The sequence below is a fragment of the Guillardia theta genome, assembly GCF_000315625.1.
Source record: "Guillardia theta CCMP2712 unplaced genomic scaffold GUITHscaffold_79, whole genome shotgun sequence".
Classification (NCBI taxonomy): Eukaryota; class Cryptophyceae; order Pyrenomonadales; family Geminigeraceae; genus Guillardia; species Guillardia theta.
Genome location: NW_005434595.1, coordinates 330752 through 350975, shown reverse-complemented (window position 1 = coordinate 350975; position 20224 = coordinate 330752). Strand labels below are relative to the sequence as shown.

At 50.1% G+C, this 20224-nt stretch overlaps 3 protein-coding genes across 3 annotated transcripts; 2 read left to right on the top strand and 1 right to left on the bottom strand.

Moving 5' to 3' along the window:
* Window positions 1-96: 96 nt before the first annotated feature.
* GUITHDRAFT_143848 (hypothetical protein) lies at window positions 97-9675 on the top strand (the record flags this gene model as incomplete). The annotated part of the gene is made up of 20 exons (XM_005825973.1): window positions 97-129; window positions 301-344; window positions 506-641; window positions 796-1543; window positions 1568-1635; window positions 1710-2675; window positions 2734-3617; window positions 3661-4420; window positions 4472-4558; window positions 4835-4891; window positions 4967-5781; window positions 5841-6323; window positions 6557-7089; window positions 7133-7317; window positions 7363-7421; window positions 7476-7644; window positions 7695-8717; window positions 8763-8900; window positions 8945-9433; window positions 9490-9675. 20 exons carry the CDS (start codon window positions 97-99, stop codon window positions 9673-9675), a joined length of 7863 nt encoding a protein of 2620 aa, XP_005826030.1.
* Window positions 9676-10101: 426 nt separating this feature from the next.
* On the bottom strand, window positions 10102-11024 carry GUITHDRAFT_154557 (hypothetical protein; the record flags this gene model as incomplete). The annotated part of the gene is made up of 1 exon (XM_005825972.1): window positions 10102-11024. A coding segment is annotated over exon 1 (781 nt), but the record flags the coding sequence as incomplete, so codon positions are not given.
* Window positions 11025-11501: 477 nt separating this feature from the next.
* GUITHDRAFT_165079 (hypothetical protein) lies at window positions 11502-20136 on the top strand (the record flags this gene model as incomplete). Its single annotated transcript, XM_005825971.1, has 1 exon — window positions 11502-20136. One exon carries the CDS (start codon window positions 11502-11504, stop codon window positions 19947-19949), a length of 8448 nt encoding a protein of 2815 aa, XP_005826028.1. The 3' UTR covers window positions 19950-20136.
* Window positions 20137-20224: the final 88 nt, after the last annotated feature.

Genomic DNA, 20224 nt, shown 5'->3' with positions numbered 1-20224 from the left:
CTCAGTCAACAAAATGCTGTCCCAACTTCACTTAGCATATTTGTTCTGAGGGGAACCCGTTCGCTGTTGATTTACCCCAACAGTTGAACGCCCGACATGGGCGGAGGGCTTCATGGTGGGAAAGGGGAGGTAACAGAGAAGAGCGAAGATAGTAGCAAAGGGGATACGAACCCTCCAAACAGCTTCGCTGAAAAGAGTTGGGGAAGAAAACATCCTGTCATTGAAAAGCGATGAGGGAGAGCCAGGGTAGTGACGAATGTTATATCGGCCTCTGGATTACCCTCCATACTGACCCTATAGAGATATCAAACGTTACAGATTGGATTCACTCCGTCGAACATGAGGTGGATCGCTTTCTGGATATCAAGAGTGAGAAGATCTCGTCAAGAGTGGTCGAACTCTTCACAGTGGAGCCCGGGTCCACAAATGCGATGGTTTTTTTCTTCTACACAGGGGTAGGAGGGGAAGGCTCCTTGTTTGAAGGAAGGTTGCCTCTTTTTCACAGGTTGGATGAATGGAAGGCATCTTTCCCTGCAGTTACCTGCGTCAAGGAGATTTCAAGAAATGGCAAGGAACTTGGTTGCCACCCGTCGGATAAAATCATTCCAAAGAAATCTGAAACCAGCAATGTGACATTCCAGGTGAAGAATACCAAACGTTTTAAGATCTAACAATTGGCATCAGGTGGGTCATCTTGTCTGTTACAACAATCAAGCAAGTAGAGAAGAGAAATTAGCAAGCGGCAGAGGGCAAGGCTGGGGAACGATTTTGTCAGTACATGCTTCCTCTGTACAGATTTTCTGGCATGAGACATGGCTGATAGTTGAGCAACGGCTGCCTGCTGGTCACGTTCAACTTGCTTACACGGATGGCAACAGATTGAGGGTTGGACAGCTAGTGCTTCGAGTGAATGAATCTGTGCATGAGTATGGGAGAGTTGTCAGCCGCGAGGGGGAAGCGTCTTTCAAAGTTCGGTGGCTGCCAAACAGCTCATCGAATCATAGTTTGGATGTTGAAACAACTGTAGGAAACACGTTAGTCGACCCTAGTGTTTATGCACATGCCCTTCCACGTCTCCAAGCGATGTTAAGGGACGAGTTTGGGAACAAGCGATTTAGGACTGGTGATCGACCACACGTGGGGATGCGAGTTTTCGTTTCCAAACGTTCATACATGGATCCCAACAGAAGGAATCTTGCTATGAAGTCTGCAGATGGGCCAGGAATCGTGGTAGACCTGCTTGAACACTGCGAAGAACAGCTCATCCTCAGAATCTGCTGGATCAAGACGAATCAGTACAGTACAATCGGGTGGAAGAACGTCATACATCATGGTGGTATTTTACGAGAAGATCAAGATTTTGTCGTGGGAAAGCAAGGTTGTACACCTGAAGTTGGAATGCGTGTTCGCTTCACGGATGAAGTACGCGTGTTGAAACCCAAAATGCTTGAAGATTCTATGGGCGGGATGGGCACAGTGTACTCGGTCAAAGTCAAGAATGCGAGCATGGGAAGTCTCTGTGAGGTTGTGTGGGATAGGAGTGGTAAGAAAGACTTGTACAAAGCAGGTGCGAACAAGGAATATCATCTCTGCCTAGTTTTGCCGTCTGAAACCGAAGTCCTACTGGGCAAGCATGTGAGTGCGTTTCCCCTGAATGACCAAAGACTTATGTTTTGCGTTGCGTTGCACTGTGATGATTTTTTTTATAGATCAAGGCGGATATCGGGTTGAATGTCTGTCTCTCCAAGTCCTCCGTGGCTTTGCTGCCTTCACTGATCTCCTCTCCTTTTCAAACCAGCAGGATTGCAGTGATCCAAAAGATTCTGGACTTGCAGAGAAGCTTCCTGGCTAGATTCCTAATCTCAAGATCCAACCTATTGCAGCAGGACGACGTTGCGCCTTTGATTGCAGTTGATGTCGCTCCTGAACCTGGAACTCGCGTGCGATTATCCAACGAAGCGACTTCCAGGCTCTATGTCAACCCCAGCAACCGTGGGACAATGGTGGAAGTGAGGGGGGGGAAATGTCAGGTCGTGTGGGACAGCAGTCGCGAGCTAGAGGAGTACAGCATTGGACAAGGAGGCTTGTTCGATCTCGTCGCTATCAGTGATGAAATGTTAGTGGGCACTACCAGCTGCCCGGTAGCGACGGGAATGATGGTGGTCCCCTCCTCTCGCTTCATTACCAATGTTCCTGACGCTCTACGAGTGACGGGGGATGGCCCAGGCGTCATTGTGGCTCTAGCAAGAGCACAGGAGGAGGCAGGAGGCAGGAGGATACATCAAGAGCTTCTGTGTGAGAGTGTTGCAGTCCGAGCAGGCACCTTGCGAGCAGTTGTGAAGTGGAACGCGACAGGAGAAGAATTTGTTTACAATGCAGGACAAGGAGGAGACTTTCAGCTGGCCAAGTGGCAAGATGATGACAGTCATACGGGCAAAGTTTGTGTCATCGGCTGGAAAGAAAGTCCGGACAGCATCGCGGTCGTGCCGTATGAACGAGGCTATCAGATACGTCGCGAGGGACGAAGAGGGGAGATCTCCGTTTCCATCTTCTCTCTGGCGCTTGCAGAAGAGAATTTTGATTTTGTTGATGTCTTCGACTTCATCTTTGACCAAGCAATTGAGAAGATCCGCATCAATCTGAGCGCGCAATCTGGCTCAGCTTGTCTTGTACAGGTAATTTTGTTGATGCCTTCCTTTGCTTTCTTTGACAAGGACTGCATCTCATTTGCAGAGCGTTTTTCGAGGGCATCTGGCTCGAAAGAATCATAGAATGATGGTTTTAAGAACGAAGATGTGCGAAGTGCTGCTCATGTTCGCCAGTGGTGAAGATATCCAGAAAGGCTGTAAGGGTCCGTCTCATTCTTCCACTCATCGTGAATTCGTCTCGCTGTTGAGTTCTTTGCAAGAGGCGCAGGATCAACAGAATCAGCAAAACTCCGGTGGCAACTCAGATGGACAGGCACCCGCTGTCAATGCGATATCTCCTCAGCTGCTCCTAGACAGTCAGAAGCGTTGGATCCGTGTTGACAGGCACCTTGTCGTGGACTTTCCGATCCTCCTCAAGGTAAGAGAGAACCTTGGGTTCACGGTGGGGGAAATTAGCACGCAGAGGAAGGAGTATCAGGATCGTCTGATCTCCCAGAATGCCTTGCTTCACCTCATCTTCCTGGCTCTCGGCATTGTTCTCGGGCATGGCGGTCGTCCGCCTCTCCAGTTTCACTTTGTTCCTATCGAGACTGTTCTGCATGCCTCGAACAAGCAAGTCCTATCTGCTCTCCAGGACCAGGCAATCTTCTCCATCTCCCAAATCATTTGCAAGAATCAAGACGCGTCGGATGCCTTCGTCAGCATGGGAGGTGTAGACCTGCTTGTGCTACTCCTTCTGGATGATAGCGACATGTTTGCTCACAAACATCCGCTCGTGTTGCTCTTGAATAATCTCTTGTTGTCCTCATCGAAGGTTATCAGTGTCGTTCAACAGCATTTCCCATCGTTTTCGCAGTCTTGCTTTCAAAAGTTTGTTAGAAATTGTATATGTTCAACGCCCAGAAACCACAAAGCTTCTACTTCAACCTTCCGTGTGTATGAGTCAGTTGCCGGAGATGAAGATGATAGGTACTTCCCTGATTATGTATGCATTGATGACATTGTGATGAAGGTTTTCGTCTCAAGAGGTTGTTGAATTCTCTGCCCTCGAGCTTAGCAGCTATCGCCTTGCAGCAGATTGCTTCCGTCTCATTGGAATAATTTCTCTGGAGGATCCAGAGCTCCCAGCTGCCTGTATCGAGGATGAGTTAGCTTCTGATTTCTTTCTTTTCCTATCCCGGATCACCACAAAAGATGCTCACAGTGACAACTCAATCTCCTTTGCGTTTCTCACAAGCTTCATTTTGTTGTTTCACTCCTTCGAAGTACCCAGCTCTCATGCTCGCTTCGTTTCTTCTTTCCTTCCGGATCTGAAAAAACTTCTTGTTGATTTTATCGACCATGCCCTGCAAACAAGCGAATTGAACAACACATCATTCGGAGTTGACGGAGTTAGCTGGGAAGAAGCTGAAGTACCTACGACTTCTCAATCTCAAATGAGCCGAAAGACGACTGCCAAGGTCGGGAGAGAATCCTCGCAAGACGTGCTACAGAGGTCGATGGACGTGGAAGTTGTTTGTCTATCGAAGCGCCTTGTACATGCTGTGGCGATGCGACAACTTGCTTTAAATGAGAGCTTGAGATCATTGTTCTTCCAGCAAGGAGGGTTGCTGCTACTCTCTCGGACGATGACGGATGATGACCACGCCGACAGCCTCCATATCTCTCGGCTCGTCATGGATGCTTTCGTTTTGTCTTGTTTCCACGTGTCGGCAGTCTCCGATGATCAAGTTGTTCATCACATTGAAGATTCAATCGAGCAAGATTTCCAGGTCTTTGATTGCTTCCTTGCATCAGCTGTTGTTGGATGATGTTGACTGCAGGCGATCTTTGCTCATGATTTGCTGGGATTGGCAAGGCATGATGATCAATTGCTTTCAAAGCTAGAGCTCGTCGGTAATCTGAGCCAGGTAAAGATTGCGACGTCGGCTCTTCATCCTATCAAAATCCTAGCTTCTTTGCACCATGAATGGGAGGTGCCCTCCCTCGCCAGATTTCTGCACTGGTGCATCGGTTCGTTGTCTGAGAATGCAGAAATGGTGATAGAAAAGGTTAAGAGGATGTGGAGGGACTTCACATGTACTTCTGGTGGACATCTCTATTCAACCTCCTCAGATGCAGCGAGGCGAGCGACACTTTCAAGCTGCTTTAGGTCTTCGCATTATTTGTCTTGGAGTGAGGAACAGTTTGTACAAGAATCTGATCGTCCTGTTGATGAAAACCATCATCCCCTTCCGATGCCGGTGAGAAGATCTCACTTGATTGATCTGACTTGATATCTCACTTCATTCTGCTACTCCTCTGATCTCAAGTTGCAGGACTGGTTGGATGTCGGGGTCGGAGGCTCTGCCGCCCTCGTTCTTCTCCTTGACAACAATTTCTTCTTCTGCGCTCGCAATGTTATAGAGCTTGTCTTCGCTTGTTGTGCAAAGAAGGACATTTTCATCCTGCATGGGCAGCATACAGCCCCTCGCAAACTTGCTGCATGCATCCGAAATTCACAGCAGGTCGTCTTTCTCGAAGAAGGAGAAACGATGGAGGTATCAGTCTCTGCGGTTCAAGAGAGGTTGGGGATCAGAGGGAAAGCTCCTGGACCTGTCATCTTATCCTTCGGAGGCTCGAGTAAGTTTCGAGTAGTCGATTCAAGTATCGATGAGTTTCTGGACGACATGTCGAGGTTGACCAAGATGGATAGGAATCTCTTTGTTGCCTTTGATGTGCCACGTGGGTCAGCCGTTGGTTTCGCTTTCTTGCATTCGGTTGCCTCGCCATGGGTGGAAGTGATGACGGTGATCCAGGCAAGCCTCTTGCAAGCCCCCGACCAGGATCAGCACAGCTCGTGGGCATCGAGTCTTGCCAACAAATGGAGGGTTTTTGACATGCAAGGGCTTGCTGGGGAAACCAGAAGAGAAGATGAAGAGACGTGGAGGAGATTGCGGAATGAGTATCGCAAACTCATCGACGAGCACAACTTTGAAGAGGCTCAGAGACTGAAGAAAACTTCTCATCTCCTGTCCAAGCAACTCGTGAGATCAACAATCGACAAAGTCTCTGAGCGCATTTGCATGTCATATGGTATCGAATGGAGGAAACCAGGCCCCCCACGCCTGATGATCAAGCTGGTTGAAGGAAGGTGAGTGACAGTTTCTTCCTTCCCTTCCCTCGTTAAGTCGTTGACACATGGTGGTGTAGGACACGTGTGGGTGAGCTTGAGATGGAGCTTGCGAATGCCTCTTGGAGCAGTCTCCTCCACCTCTTCAAGGAAAGCTTTCACTCTGCCGCTGAGTTCGGCTACAAGCAAGTCGGAGGAAGCATGCATCCCCTGCGCGATCAGAAATCTTTCGACTGCTTCCTGGGCTGTGCTCGAACAGGTTCCGTTAGTGACGTCGATGCTGTGGGCTCGTGGGCGGAAGCAAACATGGCGTTTGGGAAGGGAGAGATTGATCTTATCGTCCACCTGTTGGTCTTCAGGACAGGGCGCGACGTTGACGGAGGAAGAGCTGAACCAAGAGCTGACACCGGAGATAGGGAGGAGGATGAGGATGAATCGTTGGAGGACGACAGCTTTGAGCCTTTTCACGATCTTTGCGACCCTCACCATGGAGATCTTGAGAGCGCGACTGCTTCTTCGCAGCTGAGCGAAGATTGTGGTGTCGAGAGGCTTTTCGATGGAAGGTGAGGCTCCCTCCCCCAGGAACTCCACGCCTGCCTCTCCTCATTCGCTTCCTCTCGGCTGTTTGCTTGTGGCAAGTTCTTTCAACCCTCCCATGTTGTCTGTCGTTCTCAGAGCCCTTGGCCTCTTTGCCCCGATCACCCGCCCTTGTTGCTCTCCCAGTGCTCTTTGCTCAAGGGTTGAGATTCCCTTCCCCCGCCTGCTCGTCCTGGGTCTGACAGCTGATTGTGCGCAGGGGCAGCACGAGATGGGCAAGTCAACGAGAGAACATCGGGGCATGGATCACGTTGCGTTTCAAACACAGCGTTGTGATTAGCGACTTTTACCTTGTGCAATCATTTGCACATGAAAACTGCATGATGGAGTGGATTTCTGTTCTTTCTTTCGAGTTTTCAGATGGAAACTATCGCGACTTTGAACTTGAAGCTCAGAGTGATAAGACTCAGCGCCTGGAGCTTGATCCCATCATCACCGACAGCATCAAGCTCAACGTTCGCTCCTCCTTCGCGGCCTTCAGGGTTGGCTTAACACAGTTCGGTGCTCGAGGGTACAGGCATAATGTGCCTCGAATTCTCGTGGGCCCGCATGAGAAGCTCCGCCCGGCCATCCTTGCGGTGGCGCCTGGAGGAACTTTGGGGATGTCGGAGGGGATCTTTGAGGAGAGCCTTGTCCTTGACAAGCCCCTCAACGTCATCGCGATGACAAGAGATCGCGTCAGCCTTACTCAGACTGATCCTGGTCTTCCTGTTGTGATTTGCTCGTCTCCCGGTAGCTCAAGCTCCTGTCTCGTCCGCTCGCTGATGTTTGCCAGGCGTGACGCTCAACGGTCTCATGGTGGTTCAAGGGGGCGACGTCTCCAGCTCTGCTCCTGCCGGGTTCCGCATGGATCGTCTTGCACCAGGTGTCATGGGGGCGCACTGGGAGCACGAGCAGGGAGCGGGAGGAGGAGAGGAGGCGGAAGGGAGGGGGCAGTCGCTTCCAGGGGACGAAGGAAAGGTAATGCATGCGGCGAGTGAGGGAAGATGATGACGGGACGAGTAGGAGCTCCCTGCTTTCTATCGATTCAAGACATGTCGATCACGAGTAGAGCAAACTGGCAGGTAGTCCTTGGGGGAGAAGGGGGGAAGCCTGTGGTGATTGTCGTGTTGCTGCAGAGATTCTTTCAAGCTATACGCGTCGCTTCTCAAGCAGCTTCTCTTCTACCTGCAGTTGCTGCATGACGCCGAGAGAGACAATCGTGCTGCTTCTCTGAAGACACACATACATCACCTTGAGCGCCTGCTCAAGAAAGAAAAGCTGAGGTTGAAAGAAAACTCCGAATCAGTAAGGCCGGGATGAAATTTGTCGCTGTTCTTTTAAACTTTGCTGGGCAGATGGATCAATCTTCGGTGAAGCTTTCTCTTTCACAGGGCTCCGATGCGTTCATCAGCCAACGGTCAATAATCCTGAATCTCATTGAAGAGATGGTGAATCAAGTTGTGGATGACTTCGTTTGTGAGCAAAGAGATCACGTGTCGTTACTGGAGAGTGAGTTTCATCAGACAAAGTTGGAGATCAGTGAGCTTCAAGAAAAGTTGCAGAGCATTGCTGTTGAACACAAGGAAGTAGAGAGGAAGTTTAAGCTGATCCAAAGCAACATCGAAATGTGCGCTATCATGGTGGAGCGAGGGGGAGAGATGATACTGAACGACTGCCGAGTTAAGAGCGCAGACTACAATGGAGTTTGTGTTGGTCCCATCGCACATGTTATCATCCATAACAGCATCATCGAAGACTGTGGAAAGCATGGAGTTGTTGCTCACAATGGCGGGCGAGTGAAAATGATCTCGTCTGTTGTAAGGAATTGTCGAGGCCATGGAGCTTACAGTGTGTACTGCGACAGAGATGTCCGAGTTGAGGACGATGCTTCTTCTCGCCCCCAGCCAGGGGGCATGCCCGTCCAATCCAGCCACATGGCCACTCAATCGTTTGGAAAGCCGTTGCTGCATGCAGAATCATCTTCCTTCCATACGAACCTGCTCAACGGAGTGATGGTAGCTCACGGGGGAGGCGCCAATCTCATCGACTGCAGCGTCACCTCCAACTACCGACATGGAGTACAAGTGGCAGGATCAGACTCTCTCCTTTCTCTCGATCGCACTTCCGTCTCCAACAACGGAGAAGCAGGCATGCAAGCCATCGAGCAGTCAACATGCTCCTCACGCGAGTCTTGCTTTTTAGCAAACCGAGCTGAAGGGCTCAAGGTAGACGGTATGCACACGGAGCTCCAAATACAAGGTGGGAGGATCGCGGGCAACAACAAACAGGGAGTGCATGTGACCGGAGGAAGCTTGGTTACAATGCAAGACATCGAAGTTGCAAACAACAACAACTCAAACCCTCTCGTACAAGTGAAGGTCTTCTTCACTTCTGTTGTGGAATGATTGTAACCCTGTTAGCAGATTGTTGGAAGTCAGACGAGGTTGGAGTGTGTGGATTGTTCAGTGGGGAAGTGGAAGTCAAGTCAATATGTGCTCTGTTCGAATGGAGGAAGAGGTAGGATGGATTGGCTGCAGAGGGACAAGAGGACGTTCAACCAGGTGCGATTTGTTTCTTACTCATGGATCGTGAGAGTCTCTCACAGGGACCACAAGGGAGCGAGACCAAAGTCTTGCAGGAAGGGAGCGATCAGATCCTCAGGGCTGATGCCCTGACTTTGTATCTTGACGAGCATGGTGTCTCCTCGTCCGGCGATCGTTACGTCGAGATCAAGCTGCATGCCAAGAACGCTCTCAGCTCCCCTCCTCTCCTCTCTCTCTCGTGGGCCCCTACAGTCGCGGGATGCAGCATGCTCGCCCTCAACTCCTTCATTCACTCTCGCCTGCTCGAGGGGAGGTCGCGCGGAAGAGAAGAGGCCTGGCTCAGTAAGATAACGAGTTGGTACGTCTACTGGACAGAAAGGCATACGGGAGATGAGACCACCGGCTTCGAGGGCAACTTGAATGGGCCCGTCGAGAGCAGCGAGCAGCTGTGGGATGTCATTCCTCTCAGTACATGCTTGCATGTCTACCCGAATGATGGTGCTGGAGCTGAGCAGCGGAGGCTGACGAAGCTGAGGGAGGAGGCGATCGTGGTATTCATTTGAGCTACTTGTACAAGGGAAAGATGTTCACGTTGATGATTTCACAGGCCAAAGTCGAAGCAGCGAAGAGGAGCAGAGCAAGCGAGGAGAAGGCGAGCAGACTCAGCATGAGCCTTGAGGAAAGAGAGGCCGTCCTCCAGCAGGATGCGGTCAAAGTTGCTCGCCATGCAGCACATGTTCGCTTTCTGGAGGGCTTGAGAGGGAAGGAGCGAGAGCTGCAGAAGCGTGAATGACGCACGTGCTCCCCGTCGAAAGATTACAGTCTCTCGAGTGGCGAAGCTGGTACAACTTGCAGGAACCTGCAAGGCAGTTGAGCAAACTCGAATGTAAAGTACGTTGTAAATATGTGAACGTTGGCTGTGTACATGAAGAGTCTGCTACCTGTCGTCTCTGATCGTTGCCAACATATCTCCGCTCTTGGACGTAACCATGGCAACATATCTGCAAAGAAACATGTGAGCATATTTCATCTCGCCTCATCACCTTACCCCCCATTCTTTGTGAGCTTGATATCAGGGTAGCTCGAGCAAGTCCCGGGCAGCACTGCATCGGGGTCGAAGGGAAGCAACTCTTCCACTAAGTTGGTGTACTGGCCATGAACGTCCTTATACCTCAGCTGTGCCGTGTACAGAGCCATACAGACACATCGTAACGTCCATTGAGAGTCAGGCTTCACCTTTGTGGAGTTCACTTTCCCATCCGCAAACTGCAGGTAACCCCACCTCTCTGGAAGATGCATGTTCACCTCTCCCATCTTCGACCAGACCCAATTCTCTTCCGGCCCTGCTACTTTTTCATAGTGATCCCCGACCTTCACGACGTGCCATTGTACGCGGCTGAAGTTGATCCTCCATAGCGAACCGGATGTTACTTTCCCCGCTGAGTTGTTGTACTGCACCTCACCGAGTGGAACTGCAAGTTCCACTGACCAGTAGTCATCAACATCCTTTGGATTGTTTAAAGTTCCACTTATGAAAATCGCGGATTGCAGGTGTGAGGAAAACGACCATCCATGTCCGGGAAAGACGCGGCTGGAATTCTCGTATCCTCCATTGAGGTATGGCTTATTCAAACAAAGAGACCACTGAGCACCTGCAGCGTTGACTTCAAACTCCTTGTAAAAGTGTGTCGAGCCAGCAGGATCAATGAAGAATTCAAAATCATTGTCATGAAAGATGACTTGATTGTCCGTGGTTATGTTTGCCCAGATGTCCGGCTCGGTAAGAACTGCTCCGATGTACAAGAATTCATCATCCCACCTCATTTTCATTCTTGTCTCATGATACGGAGTTTTTGACGAATCCCCCGTGATATCCTGGAAGCTTTCACTCCATCCTACCTCTTGCCATGCCTTGTCATCCAGTCTGCCATCGACTATCGGTGCTTTACTAGTCTTGTAGGCAACGTACTGAAGCGGGTAACGATCTTTGAATTCGCATCGGTCTTCTCCTAGAGCAACTCCCAACAAGCCAACCAGGAAACAGAGAATGACAAGACTGCATCCAGGCAAGGTTTCCTTCATCCTACCTCTCTTCCCTTCCTCTCTCTACCTCCTGCTCCTGCCCCTCATTGTTTTCTCGACGTCCAACAGAGTACCCCCATTCCATAATCAAAAAGTACCCCACCCCCTGGTGTCACAAACATCAACGGCCGGTGCGCGATGGCAGAGCAGGTGAAGGAGGGGAGGAGGAGGACGGGGAGCGGAGGGCGCAAGTGCAGGAAGGAAAGAGAGGAGGAAGAGGACAGAGGTACTATGACGAAGAGAGACAAGTACAAGCTCTGAACTCAACGGGACGAGTTTCATATCTCCTTGCTGAACTAGCTTGCAGGTTTCTCTTATCTGACCACTGAAAAAGTAAGAGTGTCGCATCTCACAATGCAGCCGCAGCAGGGCAACACCCTGAGCTTGACTGTCTTGAAGACTCTGAATGAGTTCGATAAAGAGATCTCCTCGCTCGCAAAAATCTTTCGGAAGCAAAATGGCCTAATCCCGAATGCGACGAAGTCAAGTGCTCGCGAACATTCTCACAGCGTCTTGTATCTCAAGGCCGTCAGCGTCATGGAGGCATACAGGCCTCCACGTCTTCCTGCTGAAGTTTACTATCCCCGCCTCGTGAAGTTTGGAGACGAGTTCTCCAAAGTGCAGGAACACCGATTGGCGAGCACTTCTTGCTACCACAAGTATCTCAACATGTCTGAATCAAGACATGGAATTCGCCCTGAAATGAATTACTCTGAGGAAATTTCGCTGACTGTTCGCTCAAAGTTAGGGATAATCTCATGCAGCTTCTCTTTGCTGATGGAATCAGATCCTCAGCTACGCAAGTTAGATAGTGTAGGAACCATCCTGCACTTGCTGGACGAGGCAAGGAGTCTCAGCAAGCAGGTTTCAAGGTGGAAGGAAGCATATTGGCTTGTGTACAATTCGACCATCACCATCTTCACGCTTTGCAGACCGTTACTGACATGTGGGTACTGCTCTGTTGCGATCGAGTATCTCTTGTTTGCATCGTTGTCGATGGAAGCCCAAGTGCCCTTGAATCAAGCCAAGTATTTGAACTGGCGGGTTCGGCTTTATGCTGCAGTATGCTTTGCGTATGAAGAAGTGAAGATGAAAGAAGAAGCGCTTCATTTCGCTGAGAGAGGCTTGGCTGAAGTCAAGAAACTACAGCAGATCGAAGAAATCGACCCGGTTCCACCGCCAGCAAGCATTCGCAGAATGATCAATTCAGCTGAGGCTGAGATGATGACTTGCGTTTATCGATGCAAAGCAGCAGATGGTGAGAGCGTTGTGAATGACCTTCTGGCTGTCCTGTCAGACTCTTTGTCTGAGACGATCGCAGCAGTGATACAGATTTTGAGGAGTACAGAGAGAAGAACGCTTCGGCATTTACCTCCAACAGAGGAGGAAGCTACCAAGGTTTCGATTCTCAATGCACTGTACAAGCGCATGAAACCTTTTGTGGACACTTTTACCAGCTTCGGAAAGCATCCCGTTAAGGATGAAACTGCAGAAAATGAAGATGCAATCACTGAGGAACAGTATCATAAAGTTTCTCAGGAAGTACCGATAGAATTGACCCTTGAACTTACAAAATTTGCCTATAATTTTGAGCTGATGGAAATTTTCGAATCATTTCTGGAAGTATGTGAAAATAGGATAAGGCATGAGAGTTGTTCCAGCATACAAGTGGCTCAAATCAAACTTCTTCGTGCTCTCTCCTCCCTGGAACATCCGAAGCCATCTGAAAGCAACGATCAGATTATTCTCCCACCAAACACCCAGCAACATGAGAAAGTTTGGAAGAAGTTGAACGGTCTTTCGACGGTGACTGGTGTTCTCATCGAGCTAACGATCGAATCAAGTGAGTTGAGCTCCAACAGCTCTGATGGTGCTGATCTCTTTGCTGATGCTGCTCTGCTTGCCTGGAATCACGTCAACTCTCTGCTGCAGCTTGCTGACTCGACTGATCCTGAAAGCATAGAAGAACCTCCTCCCATCCCTCAGCCACCCGAGAGAACAAGTCCCGGACAAACTCAAACGATCAATAAGGGGGAAGGAGAGAATAAAGCAGAGGATGGGGCAGAGGAAGGAGACAAAGAGGTCGGCGACCAGCAGGAGGAACAGGAAGGAGGCGATTCCACAGAGACTGACAAGGTGCATGAGGGAGCAGATGGGGAGAAGAGCACAACCAGTGTTGCTCGAGCTGTGGTAGGACCATCGTTGCGGCAGATTGCTACCGACATTCTACGAGCCATTGGCAAAACGTTAAGATGGGTTCGTTTTGACGACGCCTTCCTTGTTGCAAGTTTGTGCCTGCGGCTTTCAAACCTCTTCGAAAAGCGGGACCGACGGGAGGATGCAGTTAAGACGCTGCAGGATGGGATCGAGATGCTGTACCGGACTCGAACCGATTTGCTGCTCATCAACCAGCCCTCGGGAACACGTTGGGAAGATCTGCATGCCCTTCCATCCATCCGCATCAGTACAGACTTCCAAGGAAGCGATCACAAGACGCTGACTGCGCTAGAACAAGCCTTGGCTTACCTGCAAGTTGATTTGCTGCACGCCCTGTACCGAAACATCCTCTTGGGAGCGGTCGATGACTACAGGAAAGTTTATGCGGCAAGAGAAGCTTCACATGCTCATTCGAGGCTGCAACGAACCAAGGATCAGAACATTTTGGGCACCAAGTCAAGGAAGCAGATGAACGAGGAGATCCGTCAAGCCAGGTCAGACAAGTATCGTCCGTTGGTCCCTCCTCCCTCTCGGGAGCGAGAGATTCTTGCTGCCTGCAACAAGAACTCCTACGAGAAGGCCATTCTCCTCATAGAGATGGCTCGTCTTCCCAGAAAGTCTGCTGAGCGAGAACAGCTGCTGCTCCAGGCAATCGAATATCTGGAGAAAGCAAGCCTGGAAGAAGAATTGTTGGAGAAGCAAATACGAATGGAGCCATCGTCTCAACGGCATCGAATCCCTCCTTCTCCTAGGCTGCTCATGCGCAGTGCGACTCAAATGATCTTCACTGCAGACTCATGGATGCAGTTGAAGGGCGACGGGAGGACTGTTGCCTCGTTCGCTCTGTACTGCAAGGAGGAAGGCAGCGGCGTCGCGGTCTCTCTCAACAATGTCGAGTGTCACGGGAGTGGGATCCCGAAAGCTGCAGGAGAGACGTTCAGTGTGAAGGGGTTGCAGCCCAATGAGACGTACGTGTTTGCGGTGGCTGCGTTCGACGAGGGAGGAAAAGTGATCGAAGGGATAGGGGAGACGAGCTTACCCGTTGCTGCCCTGCTTCCGCTTCCAATCCTCCAAATCTGGAGCCATATTTCTCTATCTGCCTGGGAGATGGGCTTGACTCAGATCTCTCTCTCCTCGAGCCGCAAACTCTACAACGTGTTCGTGCATGAAGGACCGATGGTCAGAAGCTGGGAGCAGACGGCTCTTTCTCAAGACACACTGGTGTTCGAGGCCCTCGATCGAGCTCCTCCCCCACTTCTCCGCACGTTTGCAATGGTTCTCTGTAACCTTGCTCATTACGGTCTAAGCAAGGCTACGATTGATCCCTCCCAAGATGAACAGGCGCCAAGTGTGGACGTTGATCGATTACGTTTGCGGGCCTGCAAAAAGATTATGATGGCAATTTATGTGTGCATGAGCATCAGAGACGACACTCTGGCGTGTCGTGCAGTCATGCAACTGTATCATGCGGTCATACCATCGCTGAAGAAGAAGACCAAGCACGACTCCATCGGACAGACTCTGCTGCTTGCCTGGACTGCGATTCGAATGATGGCAAGTCGCTTGCAACAAACTCACGCAGAGAGTTTGGAGAACGAGACTGAACTGAATGTTGTCAGCACTTCGGTTCGAAGAGTGATGTCTTGCTTGACATACAGCTTGCTTGAGTTCGTCTCTGACTTGCAGGAACCTGAGCTGATGAAAGAGGTTGTCCTGTCTGAGGTTTCCCAGCAGCTGTGGCTGAGGGGCGTGACGGGTTTCAAGTTCTCGCGAGAGGATCAAGCCTTGTGGGAGTACCTGCTGGTCCTGGAACCCGTGCGTGAGAAGCTGGCGGAAGTGAAGGAGAAAGTGACAAGCTCTGAAGTGAGCATCTACCCGCTTCTTGTCGGAAGCCCGGAGGCTGCCAAGGATGCCATCTCTGAGGACGAAGCTCGTTTCCTTGAGTTCACTTATCGAGCCGTGCGTCAGGCGATATCAGAGAAGAAGCAGGACCAACTGAAGGAGTGGATCCAGGAAGCCTTCACGCGGGCGACAGAGCAGAGAGGAAGGCTGGTGAACAGCTCACCGGTTGCTCCCGAGAAGACGCCTCTCCCTTCTCTTGAACCTACGCCAGAAGAAATCCAGGAAGAAGAAGCAGATAAGGAAGAGGAAAAAGCGGACAATCTTCGGAAGAAAGATCTAGAGTTGCAGTTTCTCACTCCTTCAGATGCAGAAGTAGAGGAGTGGGAACAAAAGAAAATCTCTCGGAATGAGCGAGAAGAAAGGCGAAGGGAAAACGCTGAGAATAGACTGACAGTGAGAAAAGAAGCAGCTGCCGATAGGATTGCCAAGCTCCTTCTCGCTCGAATCAGATTCTGTCGGGAGCATCGAGAAGTTCGGCGTTTGCTGAAAGGTCATGTGCCATGGCTCGCCGCTTTGCGGTTCGAGCATGGTCAAATCTTGTACGACGAATGTATGAGGGCGGGGCTTGAAGGTGGTGGGGAGGATGGTGGGGAGGACGAAGCCGAAGCTGAAGGTCAGGAAGACAGAGAAGGAGAAGGCAAGACCAAGATTCAGGCATTAGATCCTTCAGATCCTGCTTACATCAAGAAGCCAAAACTACCACGGAGACTTCGAGGACCATATGCGGCATTGAAGAGCTTCACTCAAGCTGTAAACTTGGCGAGCAGAGGGAGGGCATGGACATTGATGCTTAACTGTTGTATGCAAGCTCTGAATGTGGTCAAGGAGTTCTTCTCCGATGAAGAGACAAGGGTGTACATCTCGCACTTGCTTCGAGATATTGCTGAGGCCATTGTGAAGATGATCAAGGAGCAGGACGACTTATGCCGTGGAGTTGCGTCTGCGGACTTGACTCTGACAGAGCGACAGGCATTCAATCCCCCTTATAACCTTCGTTCGTATAAGTTCTCGGATGGAGTGATTTATCGCGTCTATGGAGGAATACTGACAGGAGGAGACGTCTTTGATGTCAGTGCTGTCTCTCGGTTGCTGATCGTTTGCCTGGAAACTTTGATGACGTCTGAGAGATGGGTCGCCACGATCAACATAATCTTTGAACTTCACCCGCATGTCAGCAACATGGACAACCTGATGGACAAGCTAGTCAAGCTCATGCTCGCTGCTTGTAAACAAGTCTTGCAAGCCAATGACGAAACTAACCAGTTGCGAGGGCAACTGTCGGAGAAAGAGAATCGGATGAATTATTTGCGGAAGGAAACTGGTCCCAAAGGACGACTGGCAGAGGGCTTGCGAACTAAGGCAAAGGAAAGAAGTCAGGCGATGCAAGAAATGGATGAGATCGCAGCTGAAATTGACAAGCTCAATCATCGTATCTTGAGCTTGAGATTCTTGAATATTCAAAAGCTTCCGGGCAAGAACGTGACGATCCGAGCGACCTATGATGATTGGTTGAAAATTCAAAGCGACATCGGACGAGACAAGAGCAAACATGCGATTGAGCTGGAACGATGCCGTATGGCTCTAAAGAACTTCATGAGAGAAGAAAGATTGAAGAAATCACGTGGGAGCATCAAACAAAGCTCTCAGGAGGTTCTGATGAAAGATAATCCACAGAATGATGACACTGCGACTGAGAATGAAGGTGCTCAGGCAACAGAGGCAGCATCGATGTCCTCCGAGAAAGCGCAAGTGCAGGAAGAAGGAGACAGGGAAGCGGAGGCGATGACGAGGGCAGGAGCCATAGAAGTTCAATATGGACGATGCATATCGGTCCTTCGCGAGAAGAGAGAAAGAGAGTTGCTTCCTCTCGCTCTGCAGGAATATGGTGAGATCTTATACTTCTGCGGAAGACATCGAGAAGCAGGTCTTGCGTGGAATGATGCCTTGGATTCAATCTTCACTGTCATGAATGTTGGACGTCAGTGGAGAGATCTTATCCCAACCACTTTGCTCACAAACCCTCCAGCTCAAGCCCAACGCTCTTCCCTCCTCAAGAAGTATGGACTAAACAACATCTTGCTTGCAACCGTGCTATGCTTCAAGCTCTCTAGCCTCACTTACCGTCTTGATCTCCACCTCCAACTCGAGTACAGCCTGTTTGCCGCTCACTTGGTGGCCCTCACGTTCACATGCGGACAGCCTCATCCGTCTCGTGCCAGGGACTTTGCCGATTACACTCCAAGAGAGCTGACAGCCTCCGACCCCTTCGCCAACGATTCCTCCATGTGTGATGCGGCGACTCTAGCGGATGCGAGCTCGTTCTGCTGCCAGGTCCTCTTCGAGTACAAGTTCTATTTGCAGATGCTCCCTTTCGCCTCCTTCTACCAGTGGCTTGCAAAGGAGAGGATCAAAGATCCAGCGTCCTATGCGAATGCTTGCGCGTGGAAAGCCCGTGCGTGTGTGCACATAGGAGCGATGCCGGAAGCGATAAATCTCCTCGTCAATACGTTTCGTGGGGTGGGGCTGCCCAGCATCTTGTCGGTCAGTCAAGCTTCCAGCGTTGGAGACTCGTCCTCCTCGTTTCTGAAATCAGCTTTCAAGGTCGACGAGCCTCAGTCTTACTCGCAGAACGATAAAGAGATTCGGATGGTCTCTGAGCTGAAACTGTCTGAGCAGCTGCAATCTCTTTATCCAGACAGGGTGAAGTTCATTCTCGAGCTCGTCAAGATTGAGCTCATCATTACCTACTGCGGTGTGAAACCATTTTGGCCCCAACAGGATGAGAATGTGTCGGAACTCTGTACTTTATCCGAAGGGCTGCTAGAAGATTTGCGCAAGGAGTACTTCGGACCTCTTTCGGGAGACGAGGATGCTTTAAGACAGAGCCAAACTGGAGAAGGAGGCTTGATGAATGCAAGTTTGAATCAAGCGCTATCCTTCACTGCAGAGTGTGACCTAATCAAGTGTAACCTCATGATGAAACGCGGTTTTTACTCCTCTGTGCTTGACATTACAGCTGAGTTATGCAAGCTTCTGGAAGACAAGGGCCCGATCCAAGGTCTTGCTATAAAGAAAAGCATCGATCCCAAGATTTGGTTGAAAGTCCGTTCAATGCGCTGTCAGGCTCTCCTTAGGCAATCGAGGTGGACGTTCTTGCGGCAGGAGAGCAATCGTGTCCTACAGGAGATGGCGAGGCTGAACGAACAGCTTGTGCTCCGAGATATCATGACCTATCAAGCCATGCACGATTTGCATCAGGGTAAGCTTGACTTGAGCATGGCAACTCTCGAGGAGATCATCAACAAGGCAACTAAACTTGAAAGTACCGATCTCGGTTTGGCTGTATTGTATGCGAGTCTTGCTGATGTTCAAAAGGAACTGAGACATATTCGAGCTGCTCTACATTCCATTCGCTTGGCTGAAACCATCATGCATGAACACTTCGCCTCTCTTGGTTTGGCTGATATGAAAAACAAATACATCGCAGATGCATTCGAACTCGTAAAGGTCAAAGTCTTGCGTGCTCATCTCGAGATTCAAGTACCTGATCTTGACAAGAATAACCTTGAAACAAGTGTGCTCTTATGCAACGAAGCTGAAACGCTAATGTCCGGCTTATCTTATGTTTCCGATCGCACAATCAGCAAGCTACACTTCGCGAGGGCCCGAGCAAAGCGACAACTGTCTTCGCTAGAATCTGCTCCTCTCGTGTGGGGAGGAATCTGCAGGACTGATGATGCCGAGAAGGAGAAGCAGGATGAAAACAAACAAAGAGTCTTGTATGAAGCCATCGTCTCTGATTTGAAGGCTGCTTTGCGTTATGCCTCGAGAGACGCTTTCGACTTCGACTCCATTCGAAGTATTCTGTTGGAAGCTGCAACCTTGAATGGGACTCGGTTCGAATCCAGAGACCAGCCTATGAATCTGCACCGATCGATCCGCCTTTTGAAACTCGCTTGTGAATTCTCTACGAGGGTGCAATCTCTGCAAAAGCTCCTGAAGGATTCTCAAGGCAGCGGAGAGGACCCTCCTGACTTCCTTGTAAGAGAGCTTGAAGAGAGTTTGGATGAGAGGAAGAGATCTCAAAGTTATTGGTCTTATGAGAATGAGCAGCTCGAACAACGTCAGCTCCGTGGCATGATTTACTCTCTTCTCTCACAATTGAAAGAGCAGAGATTTTATCTCTTCGATACTGATCATACTGGATTGCGCATATCTAAGATCCACCAGTTTCTGATCAAATCCTTTACTCCATATGCCGATACTTGTGCTCCCATTGAAGAGGATGAGCTCATGCAGGTGCAAGTGCCTGAAGCTGGGCTCGTCCTTCTCCAGTGGTACAGGACGTCCGATGGAGCCCAGCAAGACACCGTCTCACTGCTATGTGCCTTGAGTCCATCGACAGAGGAGGACGAGCAAAGCTCCAAGGACTGCTACGTTTTTTGTGTCGAGGTCAACAAGAGTTGGGCGCATGAGTTTTCTCGAGAAATCGCATCAGCAAGATGGCAGCGAGATGAAGATGAGCTTGGCCCTGGCCCCGCAAGAACCGAGTGGGACGTCAGTGTCTATCCTTCCCTCGGACGCCTGGAGCTACAGGGCGAGGAAGCTGCCGCTCGGAAAAAGTCTGATCTAGAACATTTCATGATGCTGACCAACAAAGATATCAGGCTGCACGTGGGAGGTTTGGCATCGGAAAGCCAACAGACCGCTGAGGAGGCAAGCCTCTTTACAGTGCAAGAGCTGGATAGCATCGACAACTGGTTCAACGGACCAGGAGTGGCCATTACAGATGGGCGTGTCTGCAATTTCTTCGTTGATGCACTCAAATCGAAGATCGCTGATCATGTAAGACGGTGCAAAGAGTAGGTTTCGATCTTCACATGGTGCGAGACGGACGCATTATGAGCAATTCTGACTCGAAAGGCAGAAATCTTTGCTCTTTCCCTTTAGTAACAACAACAAGGAGCTGAAAGTTCTCTGACCTGTTCAAATCATTTTCTTGTTTGGTATTTCAAGTTTTACTCCATCATGATACATAAATTGATATGCCGATACGGAACAAAACTTCTATCCTTATTCTTTACTCAAACTTCTATCATTCACAGTCAGTGACTGACTCTGAGCGGCCCGCCAACTCCCCT